The 21207-nt window shown below is 48.5% G+C and overlaps 2 protein-coding genes across 2 annotated transcripts in view; both read left to right on the top strand.

Moving 5' to 3' along the window:
* The window catches only part of LOC134586403 (glucokinase regulatory protein-like), a 163488-nt gene that overhangs the window by 32772 nt on the left and 109509 nt on the right, over nucleotides 1-21207 (top strand). The gene's annotated exons all lie outside the window — the stretch shown is intronic.
* Nucleotides 17504-19417, top strand: LOC134586406 (E3 ubiquitin-protein ligase TRIM39-like). The gene is made up of 2 exons (XM_063441906.1): nucleotides 17504-18560; nucleotides 18882-19417. Exons 1-2 carry the CDS (start codon nucleotides 17510-17512, stop codon nucleotides 19415-19417), a joined length of 1587 nt encoding a protein of 528 aa, XP_063297976.1. The 5' UTR covers nucleotides 17504-17509.

Genomic DNA, 21207 nt, shown 5'->3' on the forward strand with positions numbered 1-21207 from the left:
GGAGGCCGCAAATAGCCCATGTACAACAACTATTAACTGACCCTATGTTTTCCCTAGAGAAAAATAATAAAAGGCTAACATGCTCATCTGTCTGAACAGGCCTCGAACGCTTCACTCCGTGGGTATCCCGCAGTGGCTAGCCCACTACATCTCCCACACCAGACTTGTGCCCGTGGAGACAGACGCTATCCCTGACTCTCCGTTCTTTATTTTATTTTTTTCTAACATATCTCAAAATATAATTCTTACATACATCACAAATATACATTATCACAATTTTATGTCTTGCAAAAGGGATAAAACTTATTCTACTCTTCACTGATAATGTATTAAAACATACAAAATAGACAAATAACATTGTTTTCTACGAAATAAATGAAAAAGATAATGGAGATTTTGTTAAGCTTTATAAATAGCTGTACATTAATCTACCTTTCTTGTTTTCCAGTTTCTGGCTGTTAATGACAATGTACAATGTAATAGAGCAGCAGGAAATGCTAGCAGAATGCTTGGTTGTATAGGGAGAGGTATTAGCAGTAGAAAGAGGGAAGTGCTCATGCCATTGTACATGACCGGTGTATAGTCGCCATATGGGCTGTCGGAACCTTGGACAAACCCACCCCACATACCTAACCCAATAACACACTGACACTCTGGTATATGGGAAAATTTGTCCACAGCTTTATTAAATAATTATATAATATATAACGATAATATTGCTTTAATAATAAATTAACATATAAACATGGGTCATTGCCCCACCTTCCGCCCCTCTCATCCGTATCCTTCTTTTTAATAAAGGGGCAATGACCCCCAACATAACAAATACAAATATATAACGACATTTTCCAACCTCGCCAACTTGAACCGAACAAGTGCCAACCATAAGTAACCATGGCAGGGGTATACCCGGATACCCCTGCCCCACCAGGTTCTGAGCCACCTCCAGGACTCGAAACCACCATTGACCATAATTCCAAATTCTCCATGTTCCTCACGTTCCTCATAGGGAGCCTATGTCCTCTCTGTCAGCTCCCTATCCCGCCGCTGTGAAAAAACGGGATACCCCTTATCTAATCCTAACTACATAGGGAGGGTGGGCGGGACAAACTAACCGGGTAGGAAATTAAAAGTGAACGTTACAAAATGGCTCCTCCCTTAAATAGCCAAACCCACATATCCCATAACCCACCTGTCCTGTCTGTTCCTCCTGGGCCCGCCTCCTAACCCCTGTCAAGGCCTTGTTCCGCTTAAGCTGCGCTTTTGGCTACATGGGGCTACATGACCGGTGTATAGTCGCCATATGGGCTGTCGGAACCTTGGACAAACCCACCCCACATACCTAACCCAATAACACACTGACACTCTGGTATATGGGAAATTTTGTCCACAGCTTTATTAAATAATTATATAATATATAACGAGAATATTGCTTTAATAATAAATTAACATATAAACATGGGTCATTGCCCCACCTTCCGCCCCTCTCATCCGTATCCTTCTTTTTAATAAAGGGGAAATGACCCCCAACATAACAAATACAAATATATAACGACATTTTCCAACCTCGCCAACTTGAACCGAACAAGTGCCAACCATAAGTAACCATGGCAGGGGTATACCCGGATACCCCTGCCCCACCAGGTTCTGAGCCACCTTCAGGACTCGAAACCACCATTGACCATAATTCCAAATTCTCCATGTTCCTCACGTTCCTCATAGGGAGCCTATGTCCTCTCTGTCTGCTCCCTATCCCGCCACAAGCTCAGACCTTGACCCCTTAAGCTGTCTGAGCTCCGCCACCCCGGAGAAGGAACGCCCTCTGCATCCCCTCCTGCAGACCCAAGTTCAGCAGGTCGTAACCCACTGCCGAAAGGTGTACACCGTCCGAGCGGTAATACCCAGCCAACCCCTCCTCCAGCTCCTGGTGCCTTACCACCACTCCCCCCAGCTTCCTGACAAAACTCGCCATCAGGCTGTTCACCTTGCTCCTGCATCTGTCAATGGCTACCGGGTCCCGTGCGTACCGCCAACGGCGCCTCGGAACAATCTCTGACCATACCAGCGGGAAGCAGATCCACCAACCTGTTAAGATCCTGCTTCATCCATTTAACCAGCCTCCGCTGCGGGGTGAGGCCCAGGTCATTACCACCTGCTTGTAAGACTAGCATGTCCGGCCGCGCCCCGCCAGCGACCATACCAAATATTACCCCGCAGACGTCCCCCCAGCAGAAGCCCCGATACCCCCACCAGCGCACCACAAGCTGGCCTTCCGGAAAGCCCAACTGCCGGCCTTGAGCTCGAGCTGCAGCTCTCCTTCCAGCCCAGAAAACGAAGGAATGACCCACGATCCAAGCGACCCGGCCTGGGGAAAAAAGAAAAACATATGATAAAACCACCCGTACCCCCAAGGCCGTCCCAGGGCCCCTTAGTGATCCAACAGACCCAAGCGTACATATGAGCGGAACCTAACAGGATCCCATCTCCCAATCCGCTTGACTACCTCATCCCCCAAACCCAGCCGCATGGCCTCCGTGGCCACCCCAATCCGAAAGGAGTGGGTACCGTACGTACCGGCATCCAGCCCCATCCGACCCAGACCCAGACTGAAAACCTTCTGAAATTGGAAGCGAGAAAGCGACAAGCCATCCGCGTGGACCAACAGGGACCCGCTGACCGCGGGTCGCCGATCCAAATACTCCGACACCGCAGCTACTGGGCACAGTGCCGAGCCCGGCAAAGCCCCCAGCGTAACGTCCTTGCCCTTACCCTCCACATCCGTCTTGGACCTAGCCAAGTGCACCACCAGCTTCCCATCCAGTATACGTACCCCCGACACCTGTAGGCTCCCCGACGCGGAACGCTCCAAAGAAAGCCAGAAGAAATGCCACACGGAACAGCGATACCTCAAAGGCGTCGAAACAAATGTCGGGCAGTACCCGAACAAGCCCCTCCAGCACATGCACCGACACTGGGCGCCTAGCATCGGGGACCTTCAGAGCCCTCCGATACCCTTTGAGCGCTTGCCTGACAATGAACGCCTTGGTAAGGTCCGTGCTCCCATGGAGCTTGAACCAAAACGCCATCGCCGCCATGTTCCTGTCAATCACTGCCGTGGAGGCGCCCCTCGCCAGCAATTGAAAGGTAAACCACAAGAAGGCATCCAGTGGTGGCTCCCCTCGCACCCCGCGGCCCAGCCCGCCCCAGGAACGTTCCCATGAACTCCAGACCTTACTGTAGGCGGACCATGTGGCCGGCGCCAGCGAAGCCTACACGAGTCCGCCAAGCAGGACGCTCCCAGTTGCCACATCTCGACCGGGCACGGCTGACCCACGTCCTGCGCCTCAGGAGCCAGCATCCGAAACCGGGACCACTGAAAACGAGAGAGCGTCAGCTACCTCGTTCAAGTACCCTGGCACGTTGCGCGCGCGAAAGACCACATTCAGGGACATGCACAACAAAACAAAGCGACGCAGCAGTATCACCACCGGCTTCGAAGCCGCAGACTGATTATTAACTGCGTGCACCACGGACATGTTGTCCGAGAAGAAAACTACCTTCCGGTCCCTCAACCGGTCACCCCACAGAGCCAATGCCACCACCAGCGGGAAGAGCTCAAGAAAAGCCAGGTTACGTATAAGGGGGCTCTGCCCCCACGCCTCCGGCCACTTTTCCGCACACCAGCTCCCGCTGAAGTAGGCCCCAAAACCCACGCTACCCGACGCGTCGGTATACAGTTCCAGTTCGGCTGTCGACACGCCCCCTTGCCGAAAGAACACCGTCCCGTTAAAGTCCTTGAGGAAGGTATCCCACACCCTCAAGTCTGCCCGCATAGAAGAAGATACCCGTACAAAATGGTGAGGGGAACGAATCCCCGCGGTAGCCGCCGACAGGCTGCGGCTAAACACCCTACCCATGGGTATCACCCTACAGGCGAAATTGAGCATGCCGACCAGCGACTGCAGGCGGCGCAGGGGCACCTTACGTGCCCGATGCACCTCGGCCACCACGCCGCGCAACCCTTCCAGTTTCGCCAGTGGTAGCCGACATTCCCCCCGCACTGAATCAATCTCCAGACCCAGAAAACTAAGGCACTCAGTCGGGCCCTCCGTCTTATCCGCCGCCAGTGGCACCCCAAAGCAGCCCGCCACCCATTGAATAGTCCCCAACAAGTGCTGGCACGCGGGAGAGCCGGCCAGTCCCACGCACAGGAAATCATCCAGATAGTGTACCACCGCTCTATCCCCCGCTTCCGTTCGCACCACCCATTCGAGAAAGGAACTAAATTTCTCAAAGTAAGAGCACGAAATGGAACACCCCATGGGAAGACACAAATCCACAAAGTAGCCCCCATCGAAGAAGCACCCCAATAGGTGGTGACACGCCGGGTGTACCGGGAGCAATCTAAAAGCTGCCTCGATATCCACTTTGGCCATCAACGCACCACGCCCGGCTCTCCTCACCAGCTCGACCGCCTGGTCAAACGATGCATAAGAGACCGAGCATAAGTCCCTAGCAATGCCGTCGTTCACCGACTCCCCTTTAGGATAGGAAAGATGGTGAATGAGCCGAAACTTCCCTGCTTCTTTCTTGGGGACCACCCCGAGGGGAGAAACCCTAAGGCCCTCCAGCGGCGGAGCCGAGAAAGGCCCCGCCATCCTACCCAACCGCACCTCCTTGTGCAACTTCTCCCGAACCACCTCCAGAAACTCCACCACCGACTTGAGATTAGGAGGGCACGCAATGCCGCCTCTCTCCCTAAACGGAATGACAAACCCTTGCCCAAACCCCGCCCGCAGCAGCTCCGCGTCCGCCCGGTTACCGTAACGGCTTAGCTAGGGCTCCATCGCGTCTAGTCTCACCGGGGTTAACCCCCGAGGTAGAGGGAGACCCCCCGCCACCAACCGCGGCAGAGGTTCCCGCCCCCCCGGACTTCCCTTTCTTGAAACATCGCTGGAGCCCATGAGCCCCACCGCAGCCCGAGCACTCGTGCTTGAAGCGGCAGGCTGCGCCCCACTTGCACTGACCCTCATTAAAGAGCCAGCATAAGCCCTTCTGCGAGGCGGCCGACGAGGAGGACTGACCCTTACCGCCAGCCACGTGATGAAAGGGCTGCGCCTTCTGCGCCATCATGAGCTTCATCCAGAGAGGCAGGTCCATCTGGTCCCACCGCATGCCTGGATTCGCCGCCAGCCGCTGCCGGAACTGCTCATCATACCGCCACCATGCCAACCCGCCATAGGTGCGGTATGCCTCCCATATGCCATACAAGTAGCAAAACAGGGACGAGCAGGAGCCCGGCGACTTTTCCCCGATCACGCTGGCCAGGATACAGAATGCCCTCAGCCAGTTACCAAAAGACTTCGGTATCTTACGATAACTCCGCCGCTTCTCCTCCTCCTCCTTCTTCTCGTCCTTCTTGTCTTCCTCCTTGAGGTCAAGAAAGTCCTCCAAGGGAAGAAGAGAGAAGATCTCGCAAAACTCCCCCTTCCAGATTTTATCTTTCACCTCCTGCTTGAGGTGAACCCCCAGCGGGCCGGCGAAGGACACATACGCATGCTGCCTCGCCGCCTCCGACACCCCACCCGCCAACTCCGCCCGTTCGCTTCCCGCCTCGCCCACGCTGGGAGCCGACACGGCTTCCCCTCCCACCACCGCTGCCGGGGTCCCTAGACCGGACCCCGACTCCCCACCCCCATGCTTCCACACCTGCCCTACACTACCCTGTGTACCACCCCCCGCTCCCAGTGAGTGGAGTAGTGATTGCAGTGTTTGCATTAGCGCACTGGACTGTAACGATTCAGTAGACTCACCGGCCAAGCCCCTGGAGCCGAGGATATCCGGGGCTGCGCTGTCAGTCACGGCTTGTCCAGGATGAGCGACATCCGCCGATGTCCCGCCAACCAGGGAGCCCACCTGATGCCTGGAAAACTCCGAGGAGGAGCGACTCCGGGACCTGGAAAGAGGAGAAGAAGTCCTGGGCAAGGCGTACTGTCCCCTTACCACCTTCCCGTCCCGAACCGGGGAGCGCCCGCTAACCGCCAAAGCCTCCCGCCGGGTGTCGTCCCGCCGTCGTGCCCCAAAGGCCCGGAGGGCCCTGCCACGTGGACTACGACTCCTACCGTCACCCTTAGATGCCAACCCCCGTCGATGCAACCTGGGGGACCTGGACCCCGCCGAACTCCCTGATGTTGAACGCCTGCGCTGGGGCCTCCGTCTGCGTGTCCTGGGGGCCCTAACCGGCGAGGGGCTAGCACTACCAGACTCCGAACTAGACCCACCCCCCTCGCTTCTAGCCCCGCGCCCCAACCCCGCTTCAACCCTACCTACTCCCGCTCCTGCGGAACCCAGACCAGAAACACTACCCCCGGGGCCCACTACGGACGCGGATGGTGGCACCCCGCCCCCCGGGACAGCTACCCCCGACCGACCGGACCTCGGAGCCTTGCCTTTCCCCTTACCCTCCACCGCCCTCCTGACATCCGCCGAACCTGCGGGCCCCACCCTCCGCCCCACTTGCGAACTAACGAGGGACCCCCCACCCTCCCCCACTGAAGCCTGACCAGCCTGCACCCCGAGAGACCCCTGCGCAGCATCCCGTACCCCTCCTGGGGGCCCTCCGCCCGACCCCTGCGCTCCTTGGGCCACCCGTCTACCCCCCCTCCCGTCCGCCCCTGAATCGGGCCCCGCTCCCCGTCCGCCAACCACGCCAAGGGGACCCCCGGAAGGGCCACCTGCACTTGCCTGCTGTACGTTGGGCCCGCCACGGACCGTCCGAGTCCGCGTGCTGCTGTCCACTGCCATGACCGATGGGGGCGCCCTCCTGGGCCGGGACCCCGCCCCGCCAGGCCCCGCACTAGGCCGTCCCGCCGCCATTTTGGATCCTGCTCCGCGCATGGCCCCATCCATGTTAGGGGGTGCGTCAGCGATGTCCAGGGCAGCCGCCCGTCTAGACTCACCGCGCCGAAGCCCCGGCCGCAAACTGGGAGGCAGAGCCTCGACCAGGCAGCTCCTGGGCCTGCTGCGACTTCCACTGGCTTCCTCCTGCACTCCCGTGCCACCGACCACCGGTTCTCCACCTGGGCTCAATCGCCTCGGGGGCCTCCTGGCCCGCGCCGGGCGCGAATCATCGGCTTCACGCCCCGCCGCCGCAGCAAAGACCGGGCCCAGCTGGGCCTGCACCCATTCCGCTCCCTGTTGCCGCGCCGCTGTCCTGATCCCTTCCAGAAGCTTCTCCACGACATCCATGGCCCTGCAGAGGAAACAAAGAGAAAAGCCCTACCCAGCAGGTTCAGAGAGCACCGGGATGCACACAAACTAACCGGGTAGGAAATTAAAAGTGAACGTTACAAAATGGCTCCTCCCTTAAATAGCCAAACCCACATATCCCATAACCCACCTGTCCTGTCTGTTCCTCCTGGGCCCGCCTCCTAACCCCTGTCAAGGCCTTGTTCCGCTTAAGCTGCGCTTTTGGCTACATGGGGCTACAGAACACTGGTGAGACCTCACTTGGAGTACTGTACACAGTACTGGAGACTATATTTTCAGAAGGATATTGATACCTTAGAGAGAGTTCAAAGAAGGGCTACTAAACTTGTTCATGGATTGTAGGATAAAACTTACCAGGAAAGGTTAAAGGATCTTAACATGTATAGCTTGGTGGAAAGACGAGACAGGGGGAATATGATAGAAACATTGAAATTCATAAAGAGGGAATCAACACAGTAAAGGAGGAGACTATATTTAAAAGAAGAAAAACTACCACAACAAGAGGACATAGTCTCAAAAATAGAGGGACAAAGGTTTAAAAATAATATCAGGAAGTATTACTTTACTGAGAGGGTAGTGGATGCATGGAATAGCCTTCCAGCTGAAGTGGTAGAGGTTAACACAGTAAAGGAGTTTAAGCATGCGTGGGATAGGCATAAGGCTATCCTAACTATAAGATAAGGCCAGGGACTAATGAAAGTATTTAGAATACTGGGCAGGCTAGATGGGCCGAATGGTTCTTATCTGCCGTCACATTCTATGTTTCTATGTAATGCACTTGCTGCTAGTAACAGATCTGGAATCAATACACTATAATGCCCAAAGTCTCGACTTATATGCATATGCAATAATAAAATATCTGGGCTTACATCAAAAATTATGTTAGTCAGTTATTGAATCTTGGAGGCTATCATTTTCCAATAAAGACAGATTGGAACACACTCCCACCTCCATAGTTTATGCTAGTATCTAAGTCCTTATTCCATTTGTTAAGTTAGGCTCACAATGTTTTCCGGTTCCTTTCTAATTGGATCAAAACATTCTGAGACCAATCTTTGATTGTATTACCATTAAATTAAATTATTGAAACTCTCTAATGTTTCCTTTAGTAATTATAACTTTCCTGTTCATAATATGTAGGATTCAAGGAAAACAGCATGTCTTAAGATAGGATGAGCATGATAGGAGTAGGTCTTATGATCGAGGCAGCCATGACAGAGGCAGGGAAGGAAGTAGGGCGGAAATGATGAGAAAGGAAGAGACTGGAGATAAGGGCAGAAGTAAGGGCAGAAGTGATGTCACCTTAGGGCCAACCTTCTTTTGTACTAGGGGCCATTTTCTTTTAGGGAGTTTCAACATTACACTATATTATAGCTAATAAAATAAATCAGAGAAGCAACATTTTGTTCAGCAAAATGAAATACTAAACTATGGACAGACTTGACGGATTAAATAAGACCGTTGAAAACAACATGCATCTAACAGCCCGTAAAGCTGTCTCTAGAAACATATACTTTTAAAATAACATGATGCAAAATAAACTCACGGAATGCAACCAATCTCCCCCATCATTCACCAGCCATTAATCACTTCACATACTAACTTAACAACTTCTATTCTTGCATCAGATTCACTCCTTAACCATCCTATCAATTTCTATTGAAATAACAAAATACACAATTAGAATATTTTCTAGCAAAAAAAATTCAATTTCTAACTCTTATCGGTAGCTATGAATAACTCTATGGAACACAAATCTGAATCGCAAGCATGTCCCCCCTCCCTCCTCCCCCCCGAACCTCCGCACGGAGACCAGAAGCAAGAGAGGGAGGGAGGAGGGAGGGAAGCAAGAGAGGGAGGGAGGGGGAGAGAGAGAGACGAGACAAGCTACAGGCATGAGATTTAACCATGTCACTGCTGTACAGTAACAAGACAGAAGGATAGTTACATTACAATTATTGCGAGCAAAGAGACACAAAAAAAAACACAACATCCACCCACACTATAGCAGAAAGCAACATGGCCATGCCTCTATACAGAGACCAGAACAATGCGCACACAATCAGCAAAACACAGCAAACAACTCCCGATCCAGTCAGGTCAATCACAATACAGCAACAATCTCAGTGAAACTCAATACAAAACCCCAACCCTCTACTAGGGTGGTCCTCTACCATCTAATGGCTAACACAAAATACAAAAACCCCACAGCATTTAAGATTGGGGTAGGGTGGGGACCAGGGAGGGTGACCGTGGTCAGCTACATTTTGGTCATTACTGACGGGATGATGGGAGTGGTCACCTCCTGGACGCCATGACAGGGCGCTGGCTGGGAGAACTTCCCAGTAAAACAATTATTATGATATACATACATTCTTAACCCTTTGTGATCAATTTCTTCCTCAACCCAACCTTCCTGCTGAATAGCTCTTGCTACTCTGTACCAGGCTTCTGCTGTATGAAGCAAATCATTATCTGTAGGCTTGCCTCTCTTCTCTGTCAGTAATCTGCGCCAGCTCTCTGGCTGTAATCTACCACATGAAGGTACAGCAATTCCACACACTTTAGCAATCTTTTCAACTTTCTTAACCATCTCTTCACCCTCTCTGTCTTCAACTAGATCACACGCTAACCAGTCCTTACTGGGCTTATCTAACCCCTGTCCCATTCCCCCTATAAAAGGCGTCCCAGATATAGAGGAAGAAAATGAAACAGAGTGTCTACAATGCTCGACTGCCACGAAGGGTGGGTCCCTACGTGCGTCTTCCCAAAACGTAGACTAGTCACTTATTCCGCCTACCCGAGGTAGCCACGGATTGGAGCGAGGTGAGAAGTGTGTGACCAATCACTTCTCTCACAAAGAGAAATAGGAGGGGAAAGTGTAAATAACACAGGAAGTAGAGTAAAAGTAAAAAGTTAAAGTAGAGATAGACACAGGAGTTTGAATGACTCCCAATTAAGACAACATTTCAATTGAAATACAGTGCATGCATCACAGTTCAAATAAATTCAACAGTAATCCCTTTCCTTTACTCATGTGGCCAAAACCACCTCCCTCAACCTCGTAGTGTCCCAGCTCGGAGAACGACTTTCGTAAGTCTCACTACCAGCGGCGACGGAAAACAGCTAACACCGGCCCGAGTTCCGTACGCCTCCCCCGTTAAAGTGGACCGGTACCCGTGACCACCACTTCCCTCACTCCCGTAGTGCCCCTACGGACCCACCCGTAAGTCTCACTACCACGTGGTGATGGAGACAGCAATGCCTGCCCGAATCCACGCGCCACAAATAAAATTGGAATGCCACCAGCCTCAGCGCTCGAGGCTAGAGGGTACCACCTCTCTGCAAGCAGAGCAATGTGCACAATGAGGCTAGCTAGGCTATCAAAGTGACACCAAAGGAACCCCCAGGAAGCTATGAGTCTACACAAACCTCCACAGATCCCTCACCCCCCTTTTTCCTTACTGCCGCAGCTACCCGGCACCTAAAAGAGGTAAACAGGCAAAAGAAGACCCCCAGGAAAACTTCCACAGGTCCACCCCCCTTTTTCCTTACAGCCACAGCCACGTGGCTCCTAAAAGGGGTAAACAGGCAATAGAGGACCCTCAGGAAAACTTCCACATGTCCACCCCCCTTTTTCCTTACAGCCACAGCCACGTGGCTCCTAAAAGGGGTAAACAGGCATTCACTCTACCCGGGCACTAAGCTAAAAACAAAACAAGGCAAACACACCCAGGCAACAGATAGTCAACATGCAGGTAAAATAGGTATTAACAAATAAGGTATAGGTTCTCTGGGCAAGATATTACCTGTCTTTGATGTCCTCTTGGCAGCCAATCACAGACACTGGGACAGGTAAATCACAGGGAAAAGGAACATACCGGCCAGGCCAGGTGCTGCAGCAAACTCTACCGTGTATTCAGAGGTGATCAATCTCCTTCCTTCCCCCAGGATTCATCCACCCAGCGTCTTCTTGGACGGCTGCCAGATAGGTCATAACCCAGAGCCCCACGTTGGGCGCCAAATTGATATAGATTCTTTTAAGCAAACAAAGAAGTTTGAATGACTATCTGTTCCTGTCCAAATTAGAGATGATTAAATTGCGTATACGCAGAAGTAAATTCACACTGACACACGGAGTTCAGGTTAAAAGAACTTCGAGAAAATGTAATGGCATCTGGTTAAAAAGCGGGTATGCAGACCCTTTTAAAGGCAATATTACATCATCATAGAATATCAAGATAACAACAAATAAACATTATTAATTGGATTAGGTGTTAAGTGGTTAAGTCAATACCCTCCCATCAATATTATTAATTGGCTTAGGGGTTAAGTGGTAAGTTGGGCATCCTCCCATCATGGGATGTCGTCATCTTTGACACGGGAGTGGACATAAGATTCAAGCGCCATTGTTGTTTAGCACGAGGCTCGCTCGATGGGAGGGGGTATCTGGCAGCCAGCCATTTTGATTACTTGGCACCATTTAGCTTCAAGGTTAGTTTCTCAGGCTTAGGGAATACACATTTTATTAGTACAGTTCTCATGATCTAACTATGGCATACAATGTTTCATATCACAGGAACTTGACCGTTCCAGTGCTGCTCATAACCTTCTAGAAAAGCATTTCCTTCTAATATTCTAAATACTGTTAAGAAAATCAATAATAGGCAATTTAATAATTCTACAACAACTAGATTTAACCAAAGGTTATTGGCAAGTACCACTCACAGAGCGAGCAAAAGAAAAGACCACATTTTCTACTCCCGATGGCCTATTTCAGTACAGAGTTTTGCCTTTCGGCTTGCATGGTGCCCCTGCCACATTCCAAAGAATGATGGACAGAATACTAAAGCCGCATGTGCGCTATGCAGCTGCATACTTGGATGATGTTGTAGTACACAGTGAGGATTGGGAATCTCACCTTCCAAAAGTACAGGCTGTCCTTAACTCAATACAAAATGCTGGCTTAACTGCTAACCCCAATAAGTGTACAATTGGCCTAGAGGAAGCAAAATATTTGGGCTACTCTATTGGTAGGGGACTAGTGAAACCCCAAGTTGCTAAAATTGAAGCCATACGAAATTGGCCGAGACCACTGACTAAGAAACAGGTGAGAACATTTCTTGGCCTCATTGGCTATTACAGGAGATTTATATCCAATTTTGCTACAATTGGAAGCCCATTAACTGACCTTACTAAAGCTAATGCTCCAGTAGTGGTAAAATGGTCCCCAGAGACGGAACAAGCATTCAGAAAGCTTAAAGAAGCCATTTGTGCCCAACCAGTGTTGGTAACACCTGCTTTTTCTAAAGAATTTATTTTACAGATAGATGCCTCTGATGTAGGACTTGGGGCTGTTCTCTCTCAGGAAATTCAGGGTGAGGAGCACCCCATATTATATTTAAGCAGGAAGCTTAATCCCCAAGAAAGAAACTATGCCATTGTTGAGAAGGAGTGTCTGGCTATAAAGTGGGCAGTAGACACACTTAAATACTATCTCTTGGGACGAAAATTCAGACTAGTGACAGACCATGCACCCCTTACTTGGATGAGCCAAAACAGGGAGAAAAATAGTAGAGTAACCCGCTGGTTCCTTAGCTTGCAACCCTATAATTTCTCCATAGAGCATAGGGCTGGGAGTAAACAGGGAAATGCAGATGGTCTTTCGCGGATGCACTCGCTAATGTCCATGGTCGCTCGACCCAATAGGTCTGAGCTGGGGGGGAGGATGTGTGACCGAAAGCAAGGAATTGTGCTGGAGGGAATCTATATACCTCCCTAGATTTTGCAAGGATCCTACTTTGTGTAATTAGCCCCAGGGAAATGTGTTATGTTATAATGAATGTTGCACTTTAAATATGTGTATATTTGGGCCCTGGGGTGGAGTACTTGGAGAGTAGGGTGGGCCAGTGCTCCACTCCACATTTTGGAAGTTGCTTGTAACCTACAGGTGAGAAGTCCAGTTCCAGAGTTTGAATCCTAATTTAACTCACCTGAAAAGGATTGTCAATTAGCAGTGCTATTAAGTACTCCCCTGCCAAGGAAGGAGGGAGATTGTGTTTGGTTTCTGTGAGTGGAAACAGAGAGCTGAAAACCTGAAACAGTAAGGTTGTTTATGTTGGGAAGTAGCTGATTATTTTGTTTAGTTAGTGCTCAGAAGAGCAAGGCTTTTGTTTTGTATATTTTTGTTACCTTTATACCTTACTGTGCATTTATTTTGGAGCCACAATAAAAGAGCAAGTCCCTTTACCTCATCCAGCGTGTGAAGTGTCTCTAAAGCCTGAAAATACTGTGTGTAACACCCCAATCCCAGGACAAGGTACCAAGGGAAAGGAGTACTTTTGTCACAATATATATATATATATATATATATATATATATATATATATTAACTCCTTCACTGCCACCATATATATATATATATATATATATATATATATAAACAGATTAACTCCTTCACTGCCACCATATATATATAAACAGATTAACTCCTTCACTGCCACCATATATAAAAATAGATTAACTCCGTCATTGATACCGTTCATATAAACAGATTAACTCCTTCACTGCCACCATATATATATATATATATATAAACAGATTAACTCCTTCACTGCCACCGTTCATATAAACAGATTAACTCCTTCATTGCCACCATACATATATACTGATTAACTCCTTCACTGCCACCGTTAATATAAACCAGGGGTCGTCAACCTGGTCCCTACCGCCCACTAGTGGGTGTTTCAGGATTCCAGGTGGGCGTTAGGGATTTTCTAATTTTGAGAGACCAGGCGGGCAGGTGTGAGCCGGCGGTACGCCTGTGACCGGGTACCGCCATCAGCATTTGCGGCCCCGGCCCCGACATATGGAGGGTTCCATCGGGTGGCCCATGCTGTCAGGGCCACCCGATGGATGGGATTGTAAGGGGGCCCGGTCAGCGCTGGGCACTTTACAGCGCGACCGGGCCCCCTGTGATTACATCACCGAGCTGGGAGGAAGTGACTGCACGTCACTCCTCCCAGCTAACACTGAGAGCCGCGCGGGAGGAAGACCAGGGAGTCAGAATGGAAACTCTGACTTCCATCCACCTGAGCCACCATTGGACCCCAGGGAAAGTCACCCTCCTGCACCTAAAAGGTAGGAAACAGGAGGGTGACTAAAATATTTTGTGTGTGTTTGTTTGTATGTATGTCGTGTGTGTGTGTGTGTGTGTGTATGTATGTCGTGTGTGTGTGTCTCTGTGTCTGTATGTATATGTCTTTGTATGTCTTTGTGTGTCTGTATGTTATGTATGTGTGTGTGCCTGTCTGTGTGTCTGTATGTATGTGTGTGCCTGTCTGTGTGTGCCTGTCTGTCTGTCTGTGTGTGCATGTCTGTCTGTCTGTGTGTGCATGTCTGTCTGTCTGTGTGTGCCTGTCTGTCTGTATGTGTGTGCCTGTCTGTGTGCCTGTCTGTCTGTGTGTGCCTGTCTGTCTGTACTGTATGTGTGTGCCTGTCTGTCTGTCTGTGTGTGCCTGTCTGTCTGTCTGTCTGTATGTAAGTATGCCTGCCTGCCTGTTATAATGGGCTATAGTAAGTAATAGTAAATGGAATACCTAGCTCAGCCTTCCTACTGGGCATTGCTATAAGGAAGGTTAAAAAATAAAAAAAAGGTGGAGAAGGGAATTGAGGAGGGAGAGGAGGGGAGCTGACGCACAGATGAGAAATCATATTATGCGCAAACAGAGAAGTTGTCTGAATATCACCGAAAGAGGAGACCTTCGTTTGTTCCTTACAAAAATCAAACCAGATATCAAATATTTAGTCACGCAGCATCAACCTCAAGGATCTCATAAATCACTAATAAAGGTAATTTCAATGTACTTTATTGTTTTCTCATTAAAGTTTATAAAGTTAAAAACATTATAAACATGCATTTAGTAGAAATATAAAGATAAATGTACGTACATTTAATTTTTTTTTTTAAGACACCCTCCTTTCTAAAAAATATTCCGCATTTGCGCGAAAACTGGTGGGCGGTAAGGACATTTTTTCAACCAAAAAGATGCATTAGTGGGCGGTAGGTAGAAAAAGGTTGACTACCACTGATATAAACAGATTAACTACGTCATTGACACCGTTCATATAAACAGATTAACTCCTTCATTGCCACCATACATATATACAGATTAACTCCTTCACTGCCACCGTTCATATATATCACAGTGCCTAGTGCCTGTGGCTTCTTTTTTGCTTGTTTCACTGGTCGCAGTGAGCTCGTTCTAGCTTTAGAAGTCACATCTGGAGAAAGGTTTTCTCAGCCTGAATTAAGAGCCAATTATTCTCCAGTTTTACGCTGTATACCGGCAAGAAAGACGTCCAACATGCTGCACGACTACAGGTTACAATGAATCCCTCCTATAGTAAATACGTTTAAAATCTCCCACGCTGACCACAGAGCAGGTACCTGTTATCACCCCATCTTTAATACAAAGTTGGGGTGTGTGTTTGAACGGTTAGTTTTTGTTCATCAGATCCCCTCATTCCAGAGAGAACCTCATTGAAGGCATTGGAAGACCTTGTTGAGGTGATCATGGTCGAGACTGATTCTTCCACAGATACAAATGTCCATCGCTGACTAAAATCTAAGCCTTCTGCTCTTTGAGTCTTTCCGAGTAACTGGCTATAGGTATAGATAGGAATCCAGACCTACCTAGAGAGCCAGGACTACCACATGAGGGAAAGCCAATTACTACTGGCAAAATAACTAAACAGACCGTATAAAGGGAGAACATGGCTCAACGTTCAATGAGATCTGAGAAAAAACTCCATCAGAGGACGTTGAATCGTTAGCCATGATAATTAGGTCAGGAATCTTAAAGATGAATCCGGCCATTGATGGAAAAGTTCCACATTATTAGTATTTACCAGATACAGACAGACATTTCTTCTAATTGGTATATAGACTATCTTCCATTACCAGGTTCAAAACAAGCTTCTCTTAATTGAACTGTTACAATAAATAGACCGATCAAAGCTTGAATAAATAAAATCTTTGTCTAATTCTGCCACTTTCATAAAGATCTCAAACTACTACCACACAGGTCAGAGCCGGGTTACACATTAGGTGGCCAAGGCGGCCAGCTATGGCCCAAGCTCAGAGAGGTGACCCTGTCTGGACCTGGAGCTCCGGCTCTGTCTGGCCCTCCATGAGATGAAGGAAGATCTCCCTGTTCGGCCCTGAGCCACTTTAAGAGCTCCGTTGTCAGTATTGCTAGTTGTGTAAAATGGTGATTTGTATGGAGAAGTAATGTGAGAATTCTGTTCTTTGAGAAAATTCAGAGAGAGATTGGAGGTTAATGGACACAGCAGTGGCATACACACGATCCATTGGGCCCCGGTGCGAAAATTGATCCGTGGGCCCCGCTTTCTCCCCCGGTGCTTACTCTGCGCGGGCCGGGGCCGCTACACATGGCGGCGGGCACCTGGTCACAGGCTTGCGACCCCTGCGACCGCGGTGTGCACGCCATTTAATTATACACATACACTTAAAGGACCACTATAGGCACTCAGATCACTTCACTGAGTGTTAATCCAGCCTCTAGTAGCTGTCTCACTGACAGCCGCTAGAGGCGCTTCCGTGATTCCGCTGGACGTCCATAGGAAAGCATTGAGTTATGCTTTCCTGTGGGCGGTTTGAGTGCGCGCGCGGCTCTTGCCGCGTATGCGGAGCTGACACACACACAGTAACATTCACTAACACACCTACTGACACTCACTAGCAGACACACTAACAGACACACAAACTAACACATACAGTAACACACTCACTGACAGACACAAACTAACACACTCATTAACAGACACACACACAGTAACACACTCACTGACACATATACACTAACACACTCATTAACAGACACACACACACTAACACACTCACTGACACATATACACTCATATTCTTTTTTTTTAGCTTTTCTAGTTACATTAGTACAATTACATTGTACAGCGCTACGGAATGTGAAAATAATATAATAATAATAATATACCCTCTGAATATTGTGTTATAGAAAAGATGGATCATCAGGAACTCTCAGGATTAACAGTCATGAAGTTAAATCCTTTGATACAAACTGTCCGCACCCTGAGTGTGAAATGTGGTAAAACCAGTCCCACTGATTTCTGGGTTCAATGTCCAACTGATTTCTGATAAAAGACAAACATTCAGTTTCGTCTCTTGTTGCTGCTTTCAGTGATGGCGTCTGCTGATCTAATAGACGAGCTGGCCTGCTGTATCTGTACGAACATTTATACAGATCCTGTAACCCTGACATGTGGACATAGCTACTGCAGGGTCTGTATCACAAGAACATGGGACAAGCAGGAGGAGAGGGAATATTCCTGTCCTGAATGCAGACACAGGTTTAGGGTAAGACCGGAGCTTAAAAGAAACCTGAGAATGTGTAACATAGTGGAGAGTTTCCTATCTACTCACCCAGAGCAGGAGGAGGTTGGGATCTCCTGTACTTATTGTGTTCACTCTCCTGTACCTGCTGCTAAAACATGTCTGCACTGTGAAGCTTCTCTGTGTGAAGTCCACCTGAGGGTCCACAGACAGTCAGCAGAACATGTCCTAACTGAGCCCACCACTTCAGTGGGGAACAGGAAATGCTCCGTCCACAAGGAAATCCTGAAATATTACTGCTCTGAGGATGCTGCCTGTATCTGTGTGTCCTGCAGTCTGGCCGGAGAGCACAGAGGACACCAGGTGGAGACTCTGAATGAGGCCTCTGAGAAGAAGAAGAAGAAACTGAGAAATATTCAGCAGAAACTGACCTTAAAGAGAGAGGAGACTGAGAAAAGAGTCCAGAGCCTGCAGGAACTCAGGATAGAAGTGGAAGAAAAAGCAGCTGGGGTAACAGAGGAAGTCACTGCCCTGATAGGGGGCATCAAGGAACAGCTGGAAGCTCTACAGAAGCGAGTCCTGAGTGAGATCTCCAGGCAGGAAGAGCAGGTCTCACTCCGAGTCTCAGATCTAATCGGGCAGCTGGAAATAAAGGAGGATCATCTGTCCAGTAAGATGGGTCACATTGAGGAGCTGTATAAGACGACGGATCCAGTAACTGTCTTACAAGGACGGGAATCAGACAGAGCTGACTATTGTGATACTGAGGATGGAGATAATGAGGACAGAGAGAGAGATGATAACAAGGTCCGTGCTGTAGGGGATCTGGATGTGGGTCTGATCTCAGTGACCTTACACTCAGGATTAGCTGGGATTGTGACCGGAGTAAAGAGACAGCTCCATGTACCGGCTAATAAATTACTGGGTGTAAACACGGCTTCAGACATGTTACTGGATGTAAACACGGCTTCAGACATGTTACCGGGTGTAAACACGGCTTCAGACATGTTACTGGATGTAAACACGGCTTCAGACATGTTACTGGATGTAAACACGGCTTCAGACATGTTAGTGGATGTAAACACGGCTTCAGACATGTTACTGGATGTAAATACGGCTTCAGACATGTTATCGGGTGTAAACACAGCTTCAGACATGTTAGTGGGTATAAAAACAGGTTCAGACATGTTACTGGGTGTAAACACGGCTTCAGACGTGTTACTGGGTGTAAACACGGCTTCAGACATGTTACTGGATGTAAACACGGCTGGTAATTATGTAACTGTATCGGGTGATATGAAAACTGTATCCTGGTCACGTATAAGGCAGAGACGACCAAAAACACCAGAGAGATTTCAGTATTATCAGGTTCTAAGCTCCAGGAGTTTCTCCTCAGGGCGACATTACTGGGAAGTGGAGCGCAGTGAATCATTTGGATGGAGGGTAGGGATGGCCTATCCCAGTATAGACAAGAAAGGAAGTCAGGCAGTGATTGGATGTAATAAGAAGTCCTGGGGTTTGGGAAGGTGGGATAATAATCAGTATATTGTAATACATGACAGTAAAGAGATCAAGTTACCTCCCCGTTCCCCTTCCAGCCAGAGATTGCGGATATTCCTGGACAACGAGGCCGGGCGGCTGTCCTTTTATGAGCTGTGTGACCCCATCACACACTTACACACCTTCACTGCCACCTTCACTGAGCCGCTTCATGCTATATTCTGGGTATGTGGGGGCAATACCTGGCTGAGAATTTAATGTATTGAATGATTTATTAATCTAATTAAAGAGATTTATCCCGGAGTGGGAATCACGAGACGGTAATACTGATCTGGGTGTGGGCGGAGCATCACAACAGGGTTAGCTCCACCCACTTAAACTGGGTATAGGCGGAGCCTGTTACTAAGCAACATCTGCTCTGTGTGTCACTGTGTGTGATTGTGGGTGAATTTATCTGACATTAAAGCAGAATTACTCAATACAGACAAACATCTCTGTAATTAAAGGACCACTATAGTGCCAGGAATACATACTCGTTTTCCTGGCACTATAGTGTTAATAGGTCCCCCCCACCCTCATGGCCCCCCTCCTGCCGGGCTCTAGGGGGAGGAAGGGGTTAAATCCTTACCTTTCTCCAGCGCCGGGGACTCTCGAGCCGCCCACGCATTTAGTCAGTCCATAGGAAAGCATTCTCAATGCTTTACTATGGACGTCCAGCGTCTTCTCACTGTGGAAATCACAGTGAGAATCGCGGAGGCGCCACTAGCGGCTGTCAATGAGACAGCCACTAGAGGCTGGATTAACCCTCAGTGTAAACATAGCAGATTCTCTGAAACTGCTATGATTACAGCAGGCAGGGTTAAACATAGCTGGACCTGGCACCCAGACCACGTCAGCTTATAGTGGTCCTTTAAACTATAGTCACAGCTTGTATCCTGCATGTTAGAGATTGTTTTTAATTCACTGATTAAATCCGTTTGTGTTGTCTGATTGTGATGTGAGTTATAGTTTGTTGCATCTGCATGTCAGCTACAGGCAGCCTCTGGTGCTGGTATCTGTTCTGGACTTCAACTCTCATCATGTGTTTTATGCCTGCACTGTGTGTGTCATAATGAGTGTTAGTGTGTGTGTGTCATAATGTGTGTTGGTGTGTGTCACCTTGTCAGCGTGTGTCATTATGTGTGTTAGTGTGTGTGTCATTATGTGTGTTAGTGTGTGTCACCTTGTCAGTGTGTGTCATTATGTGTGTTAGTGTGTGTGTCATTATGTGTGTTAGTGTGTGTCACCTTGTCAGTGTGTGTCATTATGTGTGTTAGTGTGTGTGTCATTATGTGTGTTAGTGTGTGTCACCTTGTCAGTGTGTGTCATTATGTGTGTTAGTGTGTGTGTCATTATGTGTGTTAGTGTGTGTCACCTTGTGTGTGTCATTATGTGTGTTAGTGTGTGTCACCTTGTCAGTGTGTGTCTTTATGTGTGTCAGTGTGTGTTATTATGTGTGTCAGTGTGTGTGTCATTATGTGTGTTAGTGTGTGTCACCTTGTCAGTGTGTGTCTTTATGTGTGTCAGTGTGTGTCATTATGTGTGTTAGTGTGTGTCACCTTGTCAGTGTGTGTCTTTATGTGTGTCAGTGTGTGTCATTATGTGTGTTAGTGTGTGTCACCTTGTCAGTGTGTGTCATTATGTATACTGGCTGATTATTATTGTATATTAGCTGACTGAGGTAATGGGAGTTATAATAATTAATGTAATTCCCCAGGTTTATGCCGGGCTCTTTGTTTGATATTGAAAAGTAGAAATAGCATGTTTTGCTTGATGGGCTTTACTGAAATGGTGTTTGTAATGTGAGGAATGCTCCTAATTATTATTATTATTTTATTATTTATATAGCGCCATCAGATTCCGTAGCGCTGTACAAAGGGATGAAAAGATAATGAAATTCACCAATAAACCCATGTAAATATAGAAAATTATCTGAGAAAATGGGCCGGGAGTTTGAATTTTGTAAACTAGACGCCATTTATAGCGCACACTGCGAGTTCATTATTTCT

Source organism: Pelobates fuscus, chromosome 2, assembly GCF_036172605.1.
Source record: "Pelobates fuscus isolate aPelFus1 chromosome 2, aPelFus1.pri, whole genome shotgun sequence".
NCBI lineage: Eukaryota > Metazoa > Chordata > Amphibia > Anura > Pelobatidae > Pelobates > Pelobates fuscus.

Coding starts and splice junctions, on each gene's coding strand:
- LOC134586406 (XM_063441906.1), top strand. CDS start 17,510: ATGGCGTCTGCTGATCTAATAGACGAGCTGGCCTGCTGTATCTGTACG. Junction 18,561..18,881: donor CGGAGTAAAGAGACAGCTCC/ATGTACCGGCTA, acceptor CAGACGTGTTAC/TGGGTGTAAACACGGCTTCA.